At 39.2% G+C, this 19,456-nt stretch overlaps 2 protein-coding genes across 5 annotated transcripts in view; both read left to right on the forward strand.

Moving 5' to 3' along the window:
- pag1 (phosphoprotein membrane anchor with glycosphingolipid microdomains 1) overlaps positions 1–8,913 on the forward strand; it is a 46,637-nt gene extending 37,724 nt beyond the window's left edge. For 2 of the 3 annotated variants that reach the window (XM_026929702.3, XM_026929700.3), the window contains one exon: positions 6,347–8,913. In XM_026929702.3, coding sequence (XP_026785503.3) covers positions 6,347–6,655 — 309 coding nt within the window. In that variant the 3' untranslated portion in view covers positions 6,656–8,913. The remainder of the gene's footprint in view (positions 1–6,346) is intronic. The other variant, XM_026929699.3, reaches the window with a different exon arrangement.
- Positions 8,914–13,021: 4,108 nt separating this feature from the next.
- Positions 13,022–19,456, forward strand: part of znf704 (zinc finger protein 704) — a 60,651-nt gene continuing 54,216 nt past the window's right edge. The window contains exon 1 of one of the 2 annotated variants that reach the window (XM_026929698.3): positions 13,022–14,027. In XM_026929698.3, coding sequence (XP_026785499.1) covers positions 13,857–14,027 — 171 coding nt within the window. In that variant the 5' untranslated portion in view covers positions 13,022–13,856. The remainder of the gene's footprint in view (positions 14,028–19,456) is intronic. The other variant, XM_026929697.3, reaches the window with a different exon arrangement.

Genomic DNA, 19,456 nt, shown 5'->3' on the forward strand with positions numbered 1-19,456 from the left:
TAGCCATAGAATAAAGCATTACCAAAGGGCTACACTAAGAGCTGATAGTGCATAAATCATAAAAAAGCTAAAATTGCTGCTTTGTTAAACAAAGAATTGACTCACAAGGAGTCAATATCATAATTATTTTTTTTTTTTAAATTTACAAACAGCAAAACTCTTCAGCTGAATCCCAAATGTCTTCCTAATTACTATGTGTGCTGACTGCGTAGAATATAACATAATTGCATTGTAGATCCTACACAGTTCTACACTGCATGGCCAGTAGCATGCCCTTTATAATTCCTGTGACAGACACATAAATTAAATATAGCCTTAATAGACGACAGTCATATTTGTTATATTTTAATGTCTAACAAAAGTTGCACTCACCATTCTCTCTATTCATATTAAGATTAAAGTATTGGCACCCTTGGCTTGCTTTGGGTGTTATTTATTTAGCACTGGCTCAGTTTCACTGTGCTTGGCTGATTTCTTGAATTTCTACATGCACTTGCCAGAGGATTGTTTACACTTTTCCTTTCTGACCACTGAACAAATTATTTTTGTGAGTACGTTTTCAGCCCCGCCCCTTCACACACGTCTCAGCCAGTGTTATAATGTCATTTGGTTTGTTTAATTATGTTTAGTGTAACTGAGCCAAACTAAACAGCAAGTGAAACTAAAGTAACCATTTCACTGTAATTTGGACTCAGTAAGCGGTGGAAAAATCATCCCGGGATAGCAAGCTGTCAGGCTGGTTTCTGTCATGCCAAAGAAAACAATTTAAGAATTTTCATTAATACTTTATTAAATCTATTAAGTGGTTTTAAAACAAGTCCTATTTGAATTCTAGTGGTCGTCACTAATCTCCATCCTAAAGGTTATAAAGTTTGTGTCTCCTAAAGCTAGCCGTCCCTTTCTCTCTGCAATGGGAAGAGCTAAATTTAGACACAGGAGGGGAACAATAGCCAGCGACTCCTGCTTAATTATGATCTTTTAGGTGGGTTGCTCTGGGTGGCTGTGCAGCCATAGCATACAAATGAAGCCATCTGTGGAGGAGAATGGACAGCTCATGCTGCGCCTGCAGGCTGAGCCGCCGTTTGCTCACAGTGTGAGCTCCATACCTCCACACATACACACACACACACACACACACACACCCCTCTACTCACATCTTCCTTTTGTCCTCTCTGTCTGCATCTCTGCTTCCTTTGACTTGGGTCCTACAGCCAATTAGCTCATCTGTAATGAAGATGAGGTGTGTACAGCAGCCAGGTTTGCCCTCTCCCTGTGCACATCCAGGCCACCTGCAGCCCTCAAATCTAAAGTCAGCAATTTATTGTCACCCACCATCTCACACTCCTGTTTTCCCTCCCCCAGTACCCATATGGCCTTGGTTTAGGGTCGACCCGTCTAACTCTGTATGTACCTCAGCTCTGAGTAGGCCACTGGTGATTTGTCTCATCTGTCAAACTGAGTGTATGTGTCTTGGGGATCTATTAATCTCCTGAGAATGTAACAATCACCAGATGTTGTCTAACTCATTTGGAGCCTTCTAGCATCTGAATTATTTCTCTTTGTGCTTAGTTAGAGTACAGTCTAGCCACAGAGCTTCATACAGATTCACAGATTGTATGGAAAAAAATGTATTTAGTATCTATATCAATATCTCAAATGTCTCATGTACAGATGACATCCTAAATGAAAATATAACACTCAATACTCTGCGGATTTAACCATGTGTCATGGCAGAGGGCAATGCCCATAATCAAACAGTATATGGGCTATATTTCAGCTGAAATCTGTGATAATATACAGTATTAATGCAATGATCTGATGGTTAGAACATTACATATTTACATGCTACAATTACTATACCAGTGTGAGAAAGAAAAAAAAAATCACTAGTCAACTCCCTGCATATTCACATGCTGCACCCAGTACACAAAAAAAGTGTCGCAGAGCAGTTTGGTGTGTGATGCTTCACTTCCGGTGTAAAATGAGTTTAGGGACTTCTAGGCCTTCTGAAAATTACATATGCCTCAAAAAAATCTAAAAAAATATATTTATTTATTTAATCAAGTCACTATACTTTTACTGTTTATTTACATATATGTGTGTGTGTGTGTGTGTGTGTGTGTATATATGTATATATATATATATATATATATAGTTAAATAATAGCACAAATGATCAGTCTTTTTTAACACGTCCATCCGTAGAAACACAAAACATACAAATGTGAGTGTTATTTAAAATGTCATTAATATATTTATATTATATACCATATACTATATATATTATATTAATATATATAAAGCAAAATTGATGTTTTTTTTCTTTCGGGTTGCCAAGGTGACTACACTCACGTTAGCTAACCATTTGGTTTGGACTGTTTCTAACGCCCAACAATAAATGATTAGCGTGTGACAATGGGTTTAACCAATCACATTAGAATTTTGCATTTGGAAAAATGCCACTTCAGGCCTTCTGTATTTTAACATTAGGATTCTGTAGATTAATATTACTCTAAACACAATGGAAAAACAAAATGCAATTTAATCTGGCCTAATTTACACAGCCATATTTTTAGGTACAGTCAATCGCCACATCAGTGTGGAGTGCTTTACAAAGGTGGTCAAATAAATGGCTAGCTGCATTAGCATGTGTAATAAAACAGAAATTAAATCTATCAAAGTGCAGAGGAAGGATGGCAGATTTAGTGTCAATGGAGAACACAGGAATGTAAAAGGGTTGGTTGCTTATCACAAGTTTTAACTAGCCTTATTTATGAGAATCTGCTATCTAATTATTTTAGGGAGGTCGCATGTTAAGGCCCCGTAATTTATGATTTACTCAATTTCAAATTATTTTCCTAGCTACGTGGAATATATTCAATACCTAGACCGTGAACTCCCAGTTTGCTACTGCATCTTTGAATGAAAAGCAGCTGTTCTATATCAAAGATGATAAACTCCATTCAGAACTCATTATTTACCCCAGAGAGGTGAGTGTGAGGCTAAATGCAAGTCTACACACACCAGGGGTTAGGAAACAGCTGGCATGATGGTGTGTCTGTGTGTGTGTGTGAGACAGAGAGAGAGAGAGAGAGAGAGAGAGAGAGAGAGCTCTGCACTTCAGTAAGCACAGTATGCTCCAGGTGTCCACTGTCAAAGTAACAGCTTGACTTCTTGATAGATGAGTCAGGTAGCAGTGGGACACACACATGTACTATCACACATCACATGTGCTGTGTACACATACATACTACCCCCACCCCCATCCATACACATCCAACAGCAACAATTTTAGGTTAAGTTAATTATGGGTCCATCATGGCAGTATGTGGTATTTTTTAGCACACAGCTGTGTGCTGTGCCAGCAGGAGCACATCTTAATGAGGCACGGCTCAACAGGTAATCAGCATGTAAAGGGATGTTCTTGTTTTGTTTTTGATACAAATACAACTCTGTGAAAGACCTCATCAAGGCTTGCTTTGTGGGTGTTGTGTCACACTGGGCAGGTGCACCCATCTGTCGGATATTTACTATAACATGACTGTTGAACCAGTGTAACCACTAAGATAACAGTCACAAAGCTGTGGAGTGTTTCTTTTTTTAATGAATTTATTTATACCCTAGACTTTTTTACTTCCCGTTTAGTTGGTGAAAATACCCGTTCAATAGTTGCTTCTCTTTTACTGCACAGTAGCTACCAGTCTGAACTAGCTGCCCTTTTATTTATACAAGCTAACTGATGGCAGTGATCAGCTAGTGATGCACTGGTCAACAAGGAAGAGGAATGCTATCCAGAGAGCAGAAGAATTTATGCTGTCTATAGCCTTATTCAGATTGGACTAGTTTTACAATGGGAGGTGGGGTAATGGAAGTACCTCTGGGTTTTTAATCCTGTCCAAATCCATCATGTCAGTAATTTTTAAGGACTGTGCGTGTCTGGAAATACTGAATAATATGAGTTGAAGCATAAAGAGTGTGACTTGCTGACATGAACAGGATGACAGGGTAAACTCTGTGTTGAAGACAAGAGCTTGAAGCACTTTTCAGCCTGCTGCTGTAATGCACTCAGACATAAAGTCATGATGTCAATACGGCAGTGTGCTGCTAAAAGGAACGGCTTGCATTGTTAGAGCACACATCACTGTCACTGTATATGTGTATGCATTCATAAGGCAGATGATTATGTTCATTTATTGACATGACTGAATGTAGCATCTGATGCCACAGGGCTCTTAACCTCTTCAGCAGTCTATCATTGTAAATGTCCCATCTGTCATCTGTCTGTCAAATAATGTTGAGTCCCTTCTTTGACACAGCTAAGCATATGCTATTAAATATACTGGTTTGATTGTTAAACCAATATTAAAGCAACAATATTTCTAAGCTTGTGCATATCAAAATGTTTACAGAGGTAAAGTGGTTAAATCACATCTTCACATAAATTAAATTTTGTATATTTCCACATTAAACCTGAGAAGATAGAAATAAACTCAGCATGTTGAAAACTTAACCACAAATTTCCTGCAAGAAAAATCACTACCTTATACAATGGTCTTCCTCCCAGATGACCGAGGTGTTCAGTACTGACTGACTGCAGGACTTGGTATCTTAATTAATGACTCGTGTATCGATCCGCTTTGTAAATATACCATATCTGTTGCCAAGAAAGGAACTCCATCCATTTCATGCTGTGAACTAGCAAATGAGATGCGACTTTTCACTTTAATCGGGTTAGAATGGAAAGTTGTGATATTGATGATAACAGATCACCCATCTCTTTTCCACCTGAGCGTGAGTGTGTTTTAAACAGTGCTGTCCTAGCTGGGGGCGGAGCTAAATTCTGGTCCAGAAATATAAACAGAGGCTCTGCATAAAGAGATCTACTACAGGATAATATTGTGAATCATAGTTTTTCTACGAAATGGGTCATCGACTGATTTTCTGTAGTCCAAATGCAGCCAAGCAAAGTATTTCAGAGGACGAAACCGAGTACGAAGGAAAAATACTGTAGCAGAACCAATAAACGTATGAAAAATACTGGCCGCAGTTCAGTAACTCCAGATTTCTAAACATGAACCATCATGGCTTCTGTAGCATATCTTCTGTTGCTGTTTATCCAATCACATCCTTTTATGTAAATTATTTAAAGACACTCATTGGACCAGAGACTAGCTACAGGACTAGAGACATTAGGTCAGAAAGAGTTTTCAAAGATTTACAGAGATTTTTCATTTTATTTGATTTTATTCTCCTGGTGTCAAATTCAAAACAGACATCTTGTCCATTCCGAGTCAGTGGTGCTGTACAAAAATGATAACATCCCACAGTAAAACAGTTTGTCTTATTTATAGCTGTATAAACTCAGCTATAAATCTCATTGTCTTGCACCATATGGCCAAAAGTTTGTGGACATCTGACCGTCACACTTATATGTGCTTTTTGAACATCTCATTCAAGATATAGTCCCCCATTTGCTGTTATAATAATCTCCACTCTTCTGGGAAGGCTTTCCACTAGATTTTGGAGCTTGGCTGGGGGGATTTGTCCATTCAGCCCAATTACTGTATATACTGTATACAGTCATTGATTCAGTCACAAGAGCATTAGTGAGGTCAGGCACTGACATTGGGTGAGGAGGCCTGGGGTGAAGTTCATCCCAAAGGTGTTCAGAGGGGTTAAGGTCAGAGCTCTGTGCAGGCCACTCAAGTTCTTCCAATCCAGCCTTGACAAACCAGGTCTTCATGGAGCTCACTTTGTGCACAGGGGCATTGTCATGCTGGAACAAGTTTGAGCCTCTTAGTTCCAGGGACGGGAAATTGTAATGCTACAGCAAACAAAGACATCCTATACAATTGCTTCCATCTTAGTGGCAACAGTTTAGGGAAGGCCTGCATATGGGTGTGATGGTCAGGCATCCACAAACTTTTGGCCATATAGTGTAGATCATACAGTAAAAAAAAAAAAAAAAAAAAAAACAAGAAAAGATGAATATTAAATAGCTGGGAATAAATTCAAATGCACAGACATAAAAATCACATATTGGAGTTATTTAAAGAAAATTGTATGCCTACTCTGGGCTGTAATCTGTAATAACTCTTACATACAAACACAATTGTGGGAACAATTTACAGATACCTCAGAGCAAATCTTTCTCAACCATACTGGTTAATTATCCACATTATTCCATTTCAGTTCTCATGCTGACCAAATACACAGAATTTACAGTGAATTAGAACCAGATGTTGATGGTATTAAATGAAATAATTCAGATTTTTAAATTCAGATTAAATTCAAATTGCTTCACTGTAGAATCAGACTGCTTATTTTCCTTTCCTGCCTCCCTGCAGTTATCGGCCATGTACTACACTGTAGATAAGCCAGCGATGGAGGAGGAGAAAGAACACGACTACAGCAGCATCAGCGAGATCAGAGGCATGGTGGTGGAGTCGAGCTCCAGCGAGCTGTACGCTACGGTGAGAGACATGTATCCCTCACCCCCTGCCGAGCAGCCTGCGGAGAACACAGACCACGGGTACGAGACCATCAAGATCGCGAAGAGCGTAGAGGATGAAGGCCAGCAGGATAACGGGCTTGTGGAGCCTGACTACGCAAATGTTGGAGAGCTGGGGCTGAATAGTGAGACGTCCCGTCTCTGACTGAGAGTCACACGGCACTTCAGCAAATCTGAGTGACGTAGCAGTGGCTCAGACGGACTTAGATTAGCACTTATTTACTCAGAATGTTGGCACTCCAGTAAATGAAATAAATATGGGGTCACTTGTGCTTATGGTGTAAAGGTTTAGAAAAAACAATTCAGATTTGTAATGGCATTTAAATGTAATGGTGCATTGCCTCACGACAGCTCCAGCGTCCCTGGTTCAATCCTGAGCTCGGGTTACTGTCTGTGCGAGGCTATGCATACTCTCCCTGTGTACGTGTAGGTTTCCTCCGGGTTCTCCGGTTTCCTCCACCATCAATAAAAGCACGCCAATTGGTGGATTGGCTAAGATAAATTGCCCCAGCTATCAATGAGTGAGTGCATGCCAGTCATCCCACCTGTGATTGACTGGCGTCCCATCAAGGTTATATTTCCGCCTAACAACCAGTGTCCCTGGAATAGGCTCCGGACCCACCCTAACCCTGACCAGGATAAAGCAGTTACTAAAGATGAACCAATGAATGAAATTCTCTTAAAAAATAAATTCTTGTTATTATGTTATAGAGACTTCTGGTTAGTTTCAGGGGGATTCAGATATAGTGCAACAATCATCTTAAGGAAAGAAAGAGGGTGTATGTACAGTATGGTGATGTGAATATTTGGGTGCCATAATTTATAGTCACCGCAGTGCTCTCATTATGATGCTTGACACTTAGAACAGACAACCAGCAACACCGCTGTAGCAAAATGCATATATTTAATTACTACGCAGCTTTTGAATCAGCGATCAAGATGCAAGAAATATGCACAACATGCATTCGCAGTCATAATCAGGAGCTTATAGTAAGATAAGCTGATTATACAGAAATGCCAACATGTACAATTTAGCTGTATAATTTACAATATTTGACCCCTTGCTATGGAAAAAAGATAAAGATACATAGATAAAGCACGAGAATGAGATTCGCTCAGTGGAAAAGGCAGTTCACTGAAGGGGAAAGGACGCTGTATATGAGATACATTCGCTTTCGTGCAAAACTTTATCCTGATGAACTCTGACCTGTGAATTTCTGAAAGTCCGGCTTTTTTGAAGCAGTAGATGAGGGTGGGGCTGTCATCTCTTTTGTTGGTAAAAGCATAGGATAGAATGTGCTGTTCAGTACAGTTTAACAATATTACTTACATATGTTATGGTTTTAGTGGTAAAATTGCTTTTTTCTTGTTAGCATGTTGGCACCTCTGGGTCATGTTGATAAAAATCATCTCCTGTGGTACGTACAGTCCTACTACATCAATTCATAATGCTAACAATCAGAGGAAAAAAAAGCATATCTATTGCTGATGTAGGAATTTTCTAAATTATTGTGATGTGAAGAGTATTTTAATGTTAAAAGCACCTGGTTACCTGTGTGTCGAAATGAATTATGTTCATTAATTAAATATTGATCAATCATATAAATTGCATTCTCATAGCCTATAGTAGGTACAGAGTCATATATTTGTAAAGCACAAAAGGTACTCACCATGGCACTATTACTACCATGTACAAACTTCAAATATGAAGTGCTTTTCAAGAAATATAAAGTACAACAGACAGTGTATGTGTGACCATGACATGCCAAGAGACACTTGTAAATACTTCTAACTTTATTCATAACTTTTAACATATTGTACGATTTTACATACCACTTCAATAATGTGCCTGAGCTCTCTCCTCTCTCAATGAAGGCTTTAATTATGTATCTCTTTCTGAGGAATTGTAAAGCACAGGAGTCTGTGTGGAATTTTTAAGTGCTGTGGTTGTTTAAAAGGAATTTGTGCAAGTTTATAGAATATAAAAAAGGATGCTGACTTTGTAAGAGGGTCCCGTGGCATATGGTGTGAATGTGGGTGGGTCCTGTTTGGTGAAAATGTTGGTACATTTTCTTGGTACAAGCTCTGTATTGTGAAGGTACATCCATTATTTAATATCTTAATATAATATTGTTATTTGGGTCATAGTGAATTGAGTGTTTTTTTTTTGTTGTTGTTGTAAATATATATCACTGCATTTGTTTTGTATCATCATAATCTTTTTAAAATGTAATTTGCCAATTAAACACTGCAGTCATGCTGGACTCATCGTAGAGCTTGTGTGTGTTTTGTACATCCATGTCTATCAGTACTCATTACATTTAAAAAAAAATCTGTGCATATAAAGAACCCCCTCTAGATCAGTCACAGTAAAAGGACCATTGTATTTGAAGAGACTTATTGGCAAGGATGGCAAATAGAAATTCTGGTGCTGTTCTCGGAAGAGAAAAAAAACCATCTTTTGCATGTTTCACAGGTGGTAAACCATTTTGGTGATTTCATGAGACGCACACTTCCAAAGTTAGACACGGCTTCCACAAGGCAAAAACAAGTCAGCTACATTGCTTTTTAGAAATTTTTACCATGTCTACACTAATGCAGCAACATTATTCTTCAGTATGTGCTATTATGGCAGTATTCTACTGCTCAGTGTTTGTTTGAATGTTGTGGGCGGCGATGTGTTTTAGGCATTGCTGTTTTCCATTACATTCGAACAGAACAAAAAGCAGGGCAAAAAAGTGCAATTTATTCCCCAATGTACTAAATCCATCCTCTTTAGTATATTCAGAGAATGGCTTTACCATTTTATAAAAATCCTGTGGTTGTAGGATCAGCTTACGAAAACGAAATTCCTTGACTCTCCCTAATTTTTGCATGTTTTATTATATCCAGGATACTGATTTGCCACAGAGGGAATTTTGTTATTTGCCATCTTTTAGAGAGCATCATGTTTGCAAATGCTATCTCCAGAGGTGCTGTGAAGGGAGGAGGTAGGAATGATTCTCTAATTGGATTGGGAGCCTAGGGAACTAAAAATTGTCCAGAAGATATAAATTCACCAGGGGGGTTTGGGTCACCAAGATTACTATTGGCCCCCCAGGCCATCACTGTTCCACAAACTGTATGTATATTGCTTTGCTTTTTGTGTGTACAGTGCATATGTTTATAGTGATGCTGAGAGTCTCACCAGGTGAACTATAGAAACAGCTTGACGATTTTCTTATTTTTCTGAACCATTCTCCCACCTGGCCATACAAAGGCTATCAGTAATAGAATAATCATTTTAAATATAACAGTTGCTATTGTTATACTGATGCTGTTAGGATCTTTCCATAAATGACTGATGACATATTCCAGTCACTACTGGCCTGACAGAACACAAGGCCACTTTCTTGAAAAGATGATCTGTTCACAGGTACAATGTTCAGATAATTAATATGCATATTATTTATCTCATTTGTTTACTAATTTTACTGAGCTGTGAATTACATACAAACAATGTGCAGGTAAATCTGGTAAATTACATTTTTGACTCTGCCTTTCACAGAAAACGCTGCACACAATCTCAAAAAAATATTTAAATCCTCACTATTTTGTCCTCAAGGTATACCAATCCTTTCTGTTATGCCAAAACATGACAACACATGTAACACTGACCTACATGCAGATTTTGCAGATGACCATCAGTGTATGATCACAGGCTTGGACGCCAGATGGCCTGACTCAATGCATGACTCCAGAATATTTTAGGTAGTCTGTGTAATGTGTTATTTCAGGAATGAATTATAATAGAAAATATACAGTACTGTGCAAAAGTCTTAGGCACATGCAAAGAAATGCTGTAGAGCAAAGATGCCTTCAGAAATAATGAAACTAAATGTTTCTATATTTAAAAAATACTACAAAGAGCAGTAAACAGTAATAAATGAAACAAAGTCAATATTTGGTGTGATGATCCTTCGCTTTTTTTTTTTTTTTTTTTAAGTAGTAGTCTCAGGTACAATGTGTGCAATTTTATAAGGAAATGAGCTGTACGTGTTACTGAGTATCTTGCAGAAGCAGCCACAGTTCTTCTTGAGACTTTGACTGTCACACTTCCTTCTTATTTTTGCAGCAAAACCCAGCAGCCTTCATTATGTTTATTCTGTCTGAAAAGTGTCTCTTATGTAATATGCTGCTTTCTTCACTGACACAAACATTTTTCTGTAACATTTAATTTTGTACTGGAAAACTAATGTTTGGAAATCTAAAACGTTTTTGTACTGAATCAATAATGTAGAAGTCATAAAATAAAAATCTATAACAAAGTTTCTCCTTAAAAAAAGCCAAGACTTTTGCACAGTACTGTATTAGTAGAAGGGTTACAAGTTTCAGTCGTTTTGATGATCCACTATCATGACCTTGCGACAAATTGTTTTAAAGTGACCTGAATCATAACCTCTGAAGATTTTGATGAGTTTTGGTATCATCCAGGCACAATTAATGTGATTTATTCCTGACACACACATTTGTCTCTATGTGTGTTATGCATCACGACATAGCTGCCCTGAAACAAATGAACCTTTATCTCATTGATGAAGTGAAAACATTATGGCACATCTTTACATAAAACAGAGTTACAATAAAGTAACTTATGGAAATCCTATTGAAACGTTTTGCTCAGACAGCTGGGATAATACAAACTCTTAAGTCATGCACAGAATAGGGCCATCTGTCATCCAAACCTATCATCACACCCCGGCGGTCAAAAGTCATCAGCAAAATGCAAGTAGATATGTATTATGTGTTTTCATATTTGTAGGACTGTCCATATTGTCAAACCTAGCAGATAGTGTGAATTTATATATTTGTATTACTGTGTTGAAATGTCTGTGTCAGGTGTGTCAGTGTATCACTGAATAACTGTAATCAGGGGCATCACAGCAGGTGGAAAATAGTGGAACTGATTACTCAGGGCTCCTAAGTGGAAAATGCCCACAACTAATAACCTGAACTAATAACTAAGCATTTTTAGAGATGGAAAGGGGGCCAACTGAGACTCCATCTGCACAGGAACCAGAAATGTGTGGAACGACCCCAGCTTCAATATTCCAGCAGTCAAATCGATAGACAGCTGAGGTAACGTAAAATATAAACACTGTCCGAGGCTGTGAATATCCTGCCACACAATATTGTCTACAGCTCACAGAAATATTAAAAGCATAAGGGTGGAACAGTGGTGTTGTTGTCTTACAGCTCCAGGGTTCCCCGTTTGGCCTTGAGCTCGGGTTTCTGTCTGTGCAGAGTTTCACAAGATTTCCTGGCGTCTGCATGGGTTTCCTCTGGGTTATCTAGTTTCCTCCAACAAACACATACCAGGAGGTGAACTGGCTACCCTAAATTGCCTCTAGGTATGAATGAGAGTATACCTGGCATCTCTTCCTGGGTGGATTCCCACTTGTGCCATGACTTCCTAAGCTAGGCTCCAGATCCATTGTGACCCTGACCAGAATAAAGCACTTACTGACAAGGAATGAATGACTAAAACCATAAGCAATCCTAAAGCCCATATGTCCTCATCATGCACATTGTGACTATACAGTATGCAGCATATTAATTTGCCTGTCAATCATGTCTGTCAATTCAGAAAGCTCCTCCTCTTGCACTAGCACTGAGACAGCACATGGCTGTATTGTGGAGGCTTTGTAGAGACTGAATGGAGGTAGGTCTGAATTTCTTTCTTGATTTTTGATTTCTAAAACAGCTGGCTTTCAAATAAATCACCAAAATTGCTGGCTAATGTGTACCATTAGACAAATGTTTACACTAACATGTGCATATCTTTATCTTTATATTATCAGTAAGCTATTGACTGTTTAATGATATGCCTGATGTTTACACTAACACGTGCATATCTTTATATTATCAGTAAGCTATTGACTGTTTAATGATGTGCCTGATGTTTACACTGACACGTGCATATCTTTATATTATCAGTAAGCTATTGACTGTTTAATGATATGCCTGATGTTTACACTAACACGTGCATATCTTTATATTATTAAGCTATTGACTGTTTAATGATATGCCTGATGTTTACACTAACACGTGCATATCTTTATATTATCAGTAAGCTGTTGACTGTTTAATGATATGCCTGATGTTTACACTAACACGTGCATATCTTTATATTATCGGTAAGCTATTGACTGTATATTGATATGCCTGATGTTTACACTAACACGTGCATATCTTTATATTATCGGTAAGCTATTGACTGTATATTGATATGCCTGATGTTTACACTGACACGTGCATATCTTTATATTATCAGTAAGCTATTGTATGGACACTTTATAATGGTATGCCTTTTGAAACACACTGCAGGTATTTTGCAGTGATTTCATGCCATATACTCACTTTCTCTGTCCAGTACGAGCTTAGTGTGGTTTCTCCCTCCCTTCACCGGCATTTCGTCATTGTTTTGAACAGCGCTCCCTTTTTTTAGCTCTTTTTACTCTGTGGTTGCATGCAAAACCGCGTACCATTTAGTAGTCATATGGATGTATGCGGTTTGAGACGCGCCCTAAGCAGTATGCCAGGGTTACATCCGGGAACCTTTCAGTGTACCCCGGCATGAGATTTTGAATAACACTAGCTATAAGGTAGGGGGCTGTGGAGCGCGTTCTGGTTGGAAAGCGGCCCATTTTTCAGAAGGGAAGATGATGCAGGGAAGAGAGGAGAGCGGAAAGACGCGGAGGCGTGTACGCCGCTAGCCAATAGCAGCGCAGATCCCGGCGCGAGAGCGCACATGTTTACAGCGCGCGCTCCGCCGGTACAGGCTGCGGGCTCGGGGAAGGAAGACCGGCACGGAACGGAGTTGCACTCGATTCATTCCGGATTTAGGCGACAGGCATTGAGGAGGCTGCTCGATGTCTTGGTGAAAGGTTTTTATTCAGGGGTCCTCACTCGGTTTTATATAGAATCAGTGTCCGGTTTTGCGGTGTTGAACCTCTACGAGGTGTTCCGTCCGAGGCGCGCGCGCCGTGCCGTGTTTTGTGCGCGTCTCCGCGAGGAAAACAAACAACCCGACAGAAAAAAAGATCCTCGCCGGTCGAATAGCAAGAGATCCGTGTGTCCGACCTCCACGTAGCACATTTAGCTTTATTTAGGCGATTAAATATGCATTTTTGATTAACGGTGGAACGCGCGCGACTGAGCCTGAAATGTTTGAAAATGCATTATCGGGCTCGTTACGCATTTGCAGAGTTGCAGGCTTGTCCTTTTGATTTCGACGTTTTTCATTTGTAAAGAGAAGTATTTTTTTTTTTTTTTGGAGATTTTAGATCTCCGTGATCGATCGAGTCATGCACGCCCGGCGCCTGGTCAAGCGCTCACTGATCGGCAGCCGCGTGTACGCGCCCGGCTCGGGAGCGGCGGCGGGGGAGGCGGGAGAGCGCGAGAGCAGAGACGCGCCGGTACCGAGCGGACACACAGAGGAAGAAGCTGTCAAGGGAGCAAGGAAGCCGAGCTTGAAGGTGTGTGTTCAGGAACGGGGTATACGTCTGTGTGTGCGTGTGTGTGTGCGTGTGTGTGCTGCAGAGGCGAGCTTGTTTTTGTTTTTGTTTTTGTTTTGAACCCCACCGGCTGCTATGTCGGTCACCATCATCATCATCATCATCCTCATCCTCCTCATCATCACCGGCTCCGCTGAACGCAAACAATGAGAGTGCATGTTGTTTACAGTGCACGGGGCTATTAAATGCGCGTTAACGGTTCATGTCACATGCATGCTTAATGCGTAATGTCTAATAGGTGTTTAAACCAACCCGTGTTATTACAGCACGGGCGTGATGGTGGCTGCGCGTTGTTTTGCTTTGACCTGTTGTGGTGCATAAGCATGGCGAAACCAACCCGCTCTGCAGCATTCTGCACACTGGCGGAAGCCAGAGAGAGAGAGAGAGAGAGAGAGAGAGAGAGAGAGAGAGAGAAAATGCGCGCGCGCGCGTGTGTGTGCATGTGCATGTACTGGTTCATGACAACCTCCATTCTGTCCTTCCCCCTCCCTCCCCGACCGGCTGTTTATACATTTCTTTATTGCCCGATAGGCCTATCTAATCCATTGTTGCTGCATTCTGCATGCACTGTGGCCATGGTTTAATCACCTGTTATAATAAATTAACCATGGCTAAAAAACATGGGCAAGTTATCCATTCTTACTAAAGCATTATTCACTCCGGATAAGATGGTGCTTCATTTAGACTTGATATCTAAACAAAGCTTTTTCAGTTACCTCACTTTAATGACGTCAGTTGGCTTCATTCTGAAGTTGCATGAAAACACAGATGATGAAAATCTAAAAATAAAAATAGCTTATAGCAAAACAGGACAGCAACACAAGCTGTTGTACATCTGTCCATGACTGAAAGAGATTTTATTGCTATCTGGTAGGATGGCCTGTAATAATAGTAATAAGAAAAATACAATATAATTTTAATGATAGATGATTATATAGGTGATGAGTGATGCGTCCAAAATAGATGAGTGATGAAGTTTATATTTTTATGACGACATCGTCACAGTGTGTACAGTAAATGTGGTGTTTGTGTATTATTTTTCAGGCAGCATTGTTACCCCTTGACTCAGCCAGCAAATTAGTGTTAAGTACTAAGATATTTGTTCAGCCCATGCATTGAAGTGTGACTATCAGAGCTATGTTCCATTCAGAGGGCCAAAAAAGTTGAACTGCAAACAAGGAGGGTGTGTTTGGAGGATATGAACCTCAGGTGGGGCAGATCACTGCTGAGCAGTTGGTGAAATAAAGTTTCAGACAGGACAAGTGTTGAATCTGTGGTCCTTGGCACAGTGCCAGGATTCCTAATGGTGGCCTATTCAGCTTGAGGGAATGCCACTTGTTGACTTGTTGCGGGGAGGGGCTTTATGTGCCGATAAGAATGGGCCCTGAGGACAAAGGCGGGACAAAGGAGGTTTTCTTCTATCCATTTCTCTAATGTCATTTAACGAATCTCCAAATGAAGCTACGCTTTCTGTGGCATTATGTGATATAGAGCCGAGTGCCGTCCATGTAGCATGGTGTCCTGCATAGATTCGTTCATGATTGATGACTGATCGTTCTGAGACAGGCAGCAGAGGTGCTCTTGGTGTTTACTACAGTCCTTGAAGTGCCTTTAAAGGCTGATTAACCACAGATTGTAACCCGTTACAGGGCACGGCTCGCCTCAAGAGGAGAAATAAACGTCTAGTTGCAAGTTTCAAGTGGTTCTTTGTTTCAAGAGAGCAGAGGAGCAGGGAACATGGCGATCAGTGACCGGTGTTAAATCTGTTTTTCCCCTTAGTGAAGTGTAATATAGTAGCTGTGCAGCATGTGAGCTGCTGTACAGTAACCACAGAAGCAGGGCACAGAGTGGGGGATGTTTTCCTTGTGTTTAATCCAATCAAATAATGGAACCCTCATGCTCTCCAATCCAATTAATTTTATAGAGTTATGATATGCTTAATTTGATTGAAGCCCCCAAACTGTTTGTATGAACGAAATGTGTCCGTGCACACTGCCTTATGAATTGCTTGATTAAAAAAAAATGAAATTATAACCCCTAGGCATGTTTGTTTCACAGTGCATGTCACCCTGAGAGCAGCTGCTAAAAGCACACATGTCCGTCAGAGCAAGATAAAGAGATGTGCAATGTAGTTCATTTAAATGTGAAAGTATACAGTACTTTGCAATATTGTTCAAGGCATACAAGAATAAGAGGCAGGACTGTAAAGCTTGTGACATTATTATTAAGTAGCATTTTGCCAAATCTGTGGAGGGTGAAGGATAATTTATTCAAATTAGTCATGTGAAAGTACAATACAACGTCTATTCTGGCAACTTAATGCTTCCGACTTAGTCATACTTTATGCAGTACAGTAATTCACCTGTATTTAACTTTTAACAGAAGTAAAGGTGTATTATGTTAGTAAAGCTGATGTGTTAGTAAACAGGTTTCTTGAGAGAGGCTGCTGAAGAAAAGGCTGTTTATAGCTGTTATAATGAAAGTGATACAGAAAAACAGGAACTAACTTGTTTCATGGATGTTGCACAACATTAAATGTAACTATAAATGTATAAAAATTGTTAGCGTTGGCAAATTGCTGCGGTATAAGAGGAATGAAGCACTACGGGTTGTGCTACTATAGGAAAATAATGAACTTTGGGGTGGTAAGAGGAACTCCACTCTTAACCTTGACTGTAACACTATGCTGTCGTTGAGTATTTTTCCCATAACAGCATATCCCAAAGTGCTGTGTTCCTTACATCATACACTTTTAAATGTTGTTGGTTTGGTCAGAGATTAGTGCTTTTAACTCTATTGTCACTCACTGATTAAATGTTAAAATCTATGTTTGTACCTGCAGTTTCCCTCCTTTTCCTTATTGAATACGTATGGTTTTTGTAAATATTGAATATAAACATTTGAGAATCGTTTTTCGTAAAGAAGCTACACTCATTTGTTGTGCCATTATGATCATCGTTAGATGTTATCATGGCTTGTGTAAGTGCTGTTGTAAAATGTTGTGATGTGACATTTTTGCACTGACCCTTAACAAGGAGCTTGCTTAGTTTAATTGTAGAAGATAATGGGTCATCTGATGGGAGCCTATTGTACTTTAATAAAGCAGTTTGTTGGAGTGTGTTATGATTTTGATTTTGTTACCTGTGTGGATAGGCGGAGGCATGAGCGTTATTAATTATATCAATCAGTTGTCTAGAGGCTGAATGTTTGGTTTTTGTCACCTTTAATAGTTAATGATGGAAAAATCACCAAATAAAAGCCAAATAAAAGAAAACATTGCACAAATCATTGTCAAATACAAAAAGTCAGTTTCATTTTACAAGTGAAAAATCTTTCATCTTTCATGCGCTCATCTTTCATATTTTTGAAAAACGTGGCTTTTTTCTCTGCATTTTGGCTTCCCATTAACACAAAAACATTGTTTTGGGTCACTGATAATGAAGTGGTTTGAAAACCCCCTCAAAGGTGAAAAAAACTTTTTTTCCTGTGGAAGGGAAAAATGTATGTTTTCGAAAACATTGATGTCACTCCCGTTGCAGATTCGCATTATGTTATGAATGTACTGGTACTTTGTTTCTAATGGCTGGGGGTTAGTTTGTGGTGTGTAATTTCTTATTTGATACTGAAATTTCTTTGTTTTATTCTTACTCCTTTGTATTATCACCACCTACTGGTCTGGTGTGCCTATTGTTTTTGCATTTTCGTGTGGATGGAGATATTTTGGAACCTGCTGTTCATATGGACAGAAATCTTTTTGAGTATAGAGGGTCAAAAATATCTGTATACATATCAACAGGACCTTAATGCTTGCATTATGTGCACAGAGTAATCGGATACTTAGCTATTGGCAGATAATAATCAGTATGTTGTGGTGTTTGTATTGAGCATCTCTTCAGCATGTTGTAGTTGTGATGGATAGGAGAGATGTAGAGATATATGTAGCATATGAGTACAGCACGAATGTAGGAGAGCAAGCATGATCGTCTGCGTATAAACATAGCCACCAGGGATTTCTGTGCAATGGAGGAAGTGCTAGTGCAAACGGATTTAATCTTCCTGTGTGAGATGTACAGAGGTCTGCACAGATCCTCTGCACCAGGGTGTCAAGTCTTTGTGGGTAAGATTACACACTCCTTCTCCTCATCATACAAACTGAACAGAAACATCTTGATATTAAATACAAACAGGCTAATCGTTGTTGTGCATCCACTGTTGTGTGTCTGCGTCAGTCTCATATTTGTAAACACACTGCAGGTGGTATTACACATTGCCATCGATGTAAATAAGACTCTTCTGATCCTTGGCACCAGTCAGAGGTGAGAATGTTTATATGCCTTTTTTCCACTGCTTAAAGTACCAGGAATTTTGGCACCAGAGAACTGAAAATGTGCTGTTACATTGGCCACCAGTCCAGTCCCAAAGCTTTCAGTTGTATGGTTTTTGGTAACTGGTGATGGTACCAACTAATGGTACTTGGGGGTGGAGCTAGCACAACTGTACCTTCCTGATTGGCTGGGTATAAAGTAGCAATGTGACCTGATACAAATAGATTATTAGGAATCTATATCAGATAATGTGTTTGTTTTTTTTTCAATCAGTAGTTTAGCCCGACCTAAACACTGCTTTACTGAGCTCCAAAATAAAACCATATTTTTAACATACAGTACTGTGCAAAAGTCTTAGGCACATTATTTTTTTAGTACAAACTTTGTTATAGATTTTTATTTTATGACTTCTACATTATTGATTCAGTACAAAAACATTTCCAAACATTAGTTTTCCAGTACAAAATTAAATGTTACAGAAAAATATTTGTATGTCAGTAAAGAAAGCAGCATATTACATAAGAGACACTTTTCAGACAAAATAAACAGAATGAAGGCTGCTGGGTTTTGCTGCAAAAATAAGAAGCAGGTGTGACAAAGTCTCCAGAAGAACTGTGGCTGCTTCTGCAAGATGCTCAGTAACACTTACAGCTCATTTCCTTATAAAACTGCACTAATTGTACCTGAGACTACTATTTTCTTTAATAGCGAAGGATCGTCACACCAGATATTGACTTTGTTTCATTTATAACTGTTGACTGCTCTTTATATTATTTTTTAAATGTAGAAACATTTAGTTTCATTATTTTTGAAGGCATCTTTGCTCTACAGCATTTCTTTGCATGTGCCTAAGACTTTTGCACAGTACTGTATGTCTATACAAACTGGCCCGCAGTTGAAAATTTTTTTTGTGAATTTATTTGTAGAACCACCACTCTATACACCCCACACAGACCAGGCACTGTGCACAGTACAGAATCTCTCTACTTCATCGGTCTTCATCTTTATTAAGTGAAAATCTTATTATAACGAATAGGACCCCATTTTGACTTGGAGCAGCACTGT

This window comes from Pangasianodon hypophthalmus, chromosome 23, assembly GCF_027358585.1.
Source record: "Pangasianodon hypophthalmus isolate fPanHyp1 chromosome 23, fPanHyp1.pri, whole genome shotgun sequence".
NCBI classification, from domain to species: Eukaryota; Metazoa; Chordata; class Actinopteri; order Siluriformes; family Pangasiidae; genus Pangasianodon; species Pangasianodon hypophthalmus.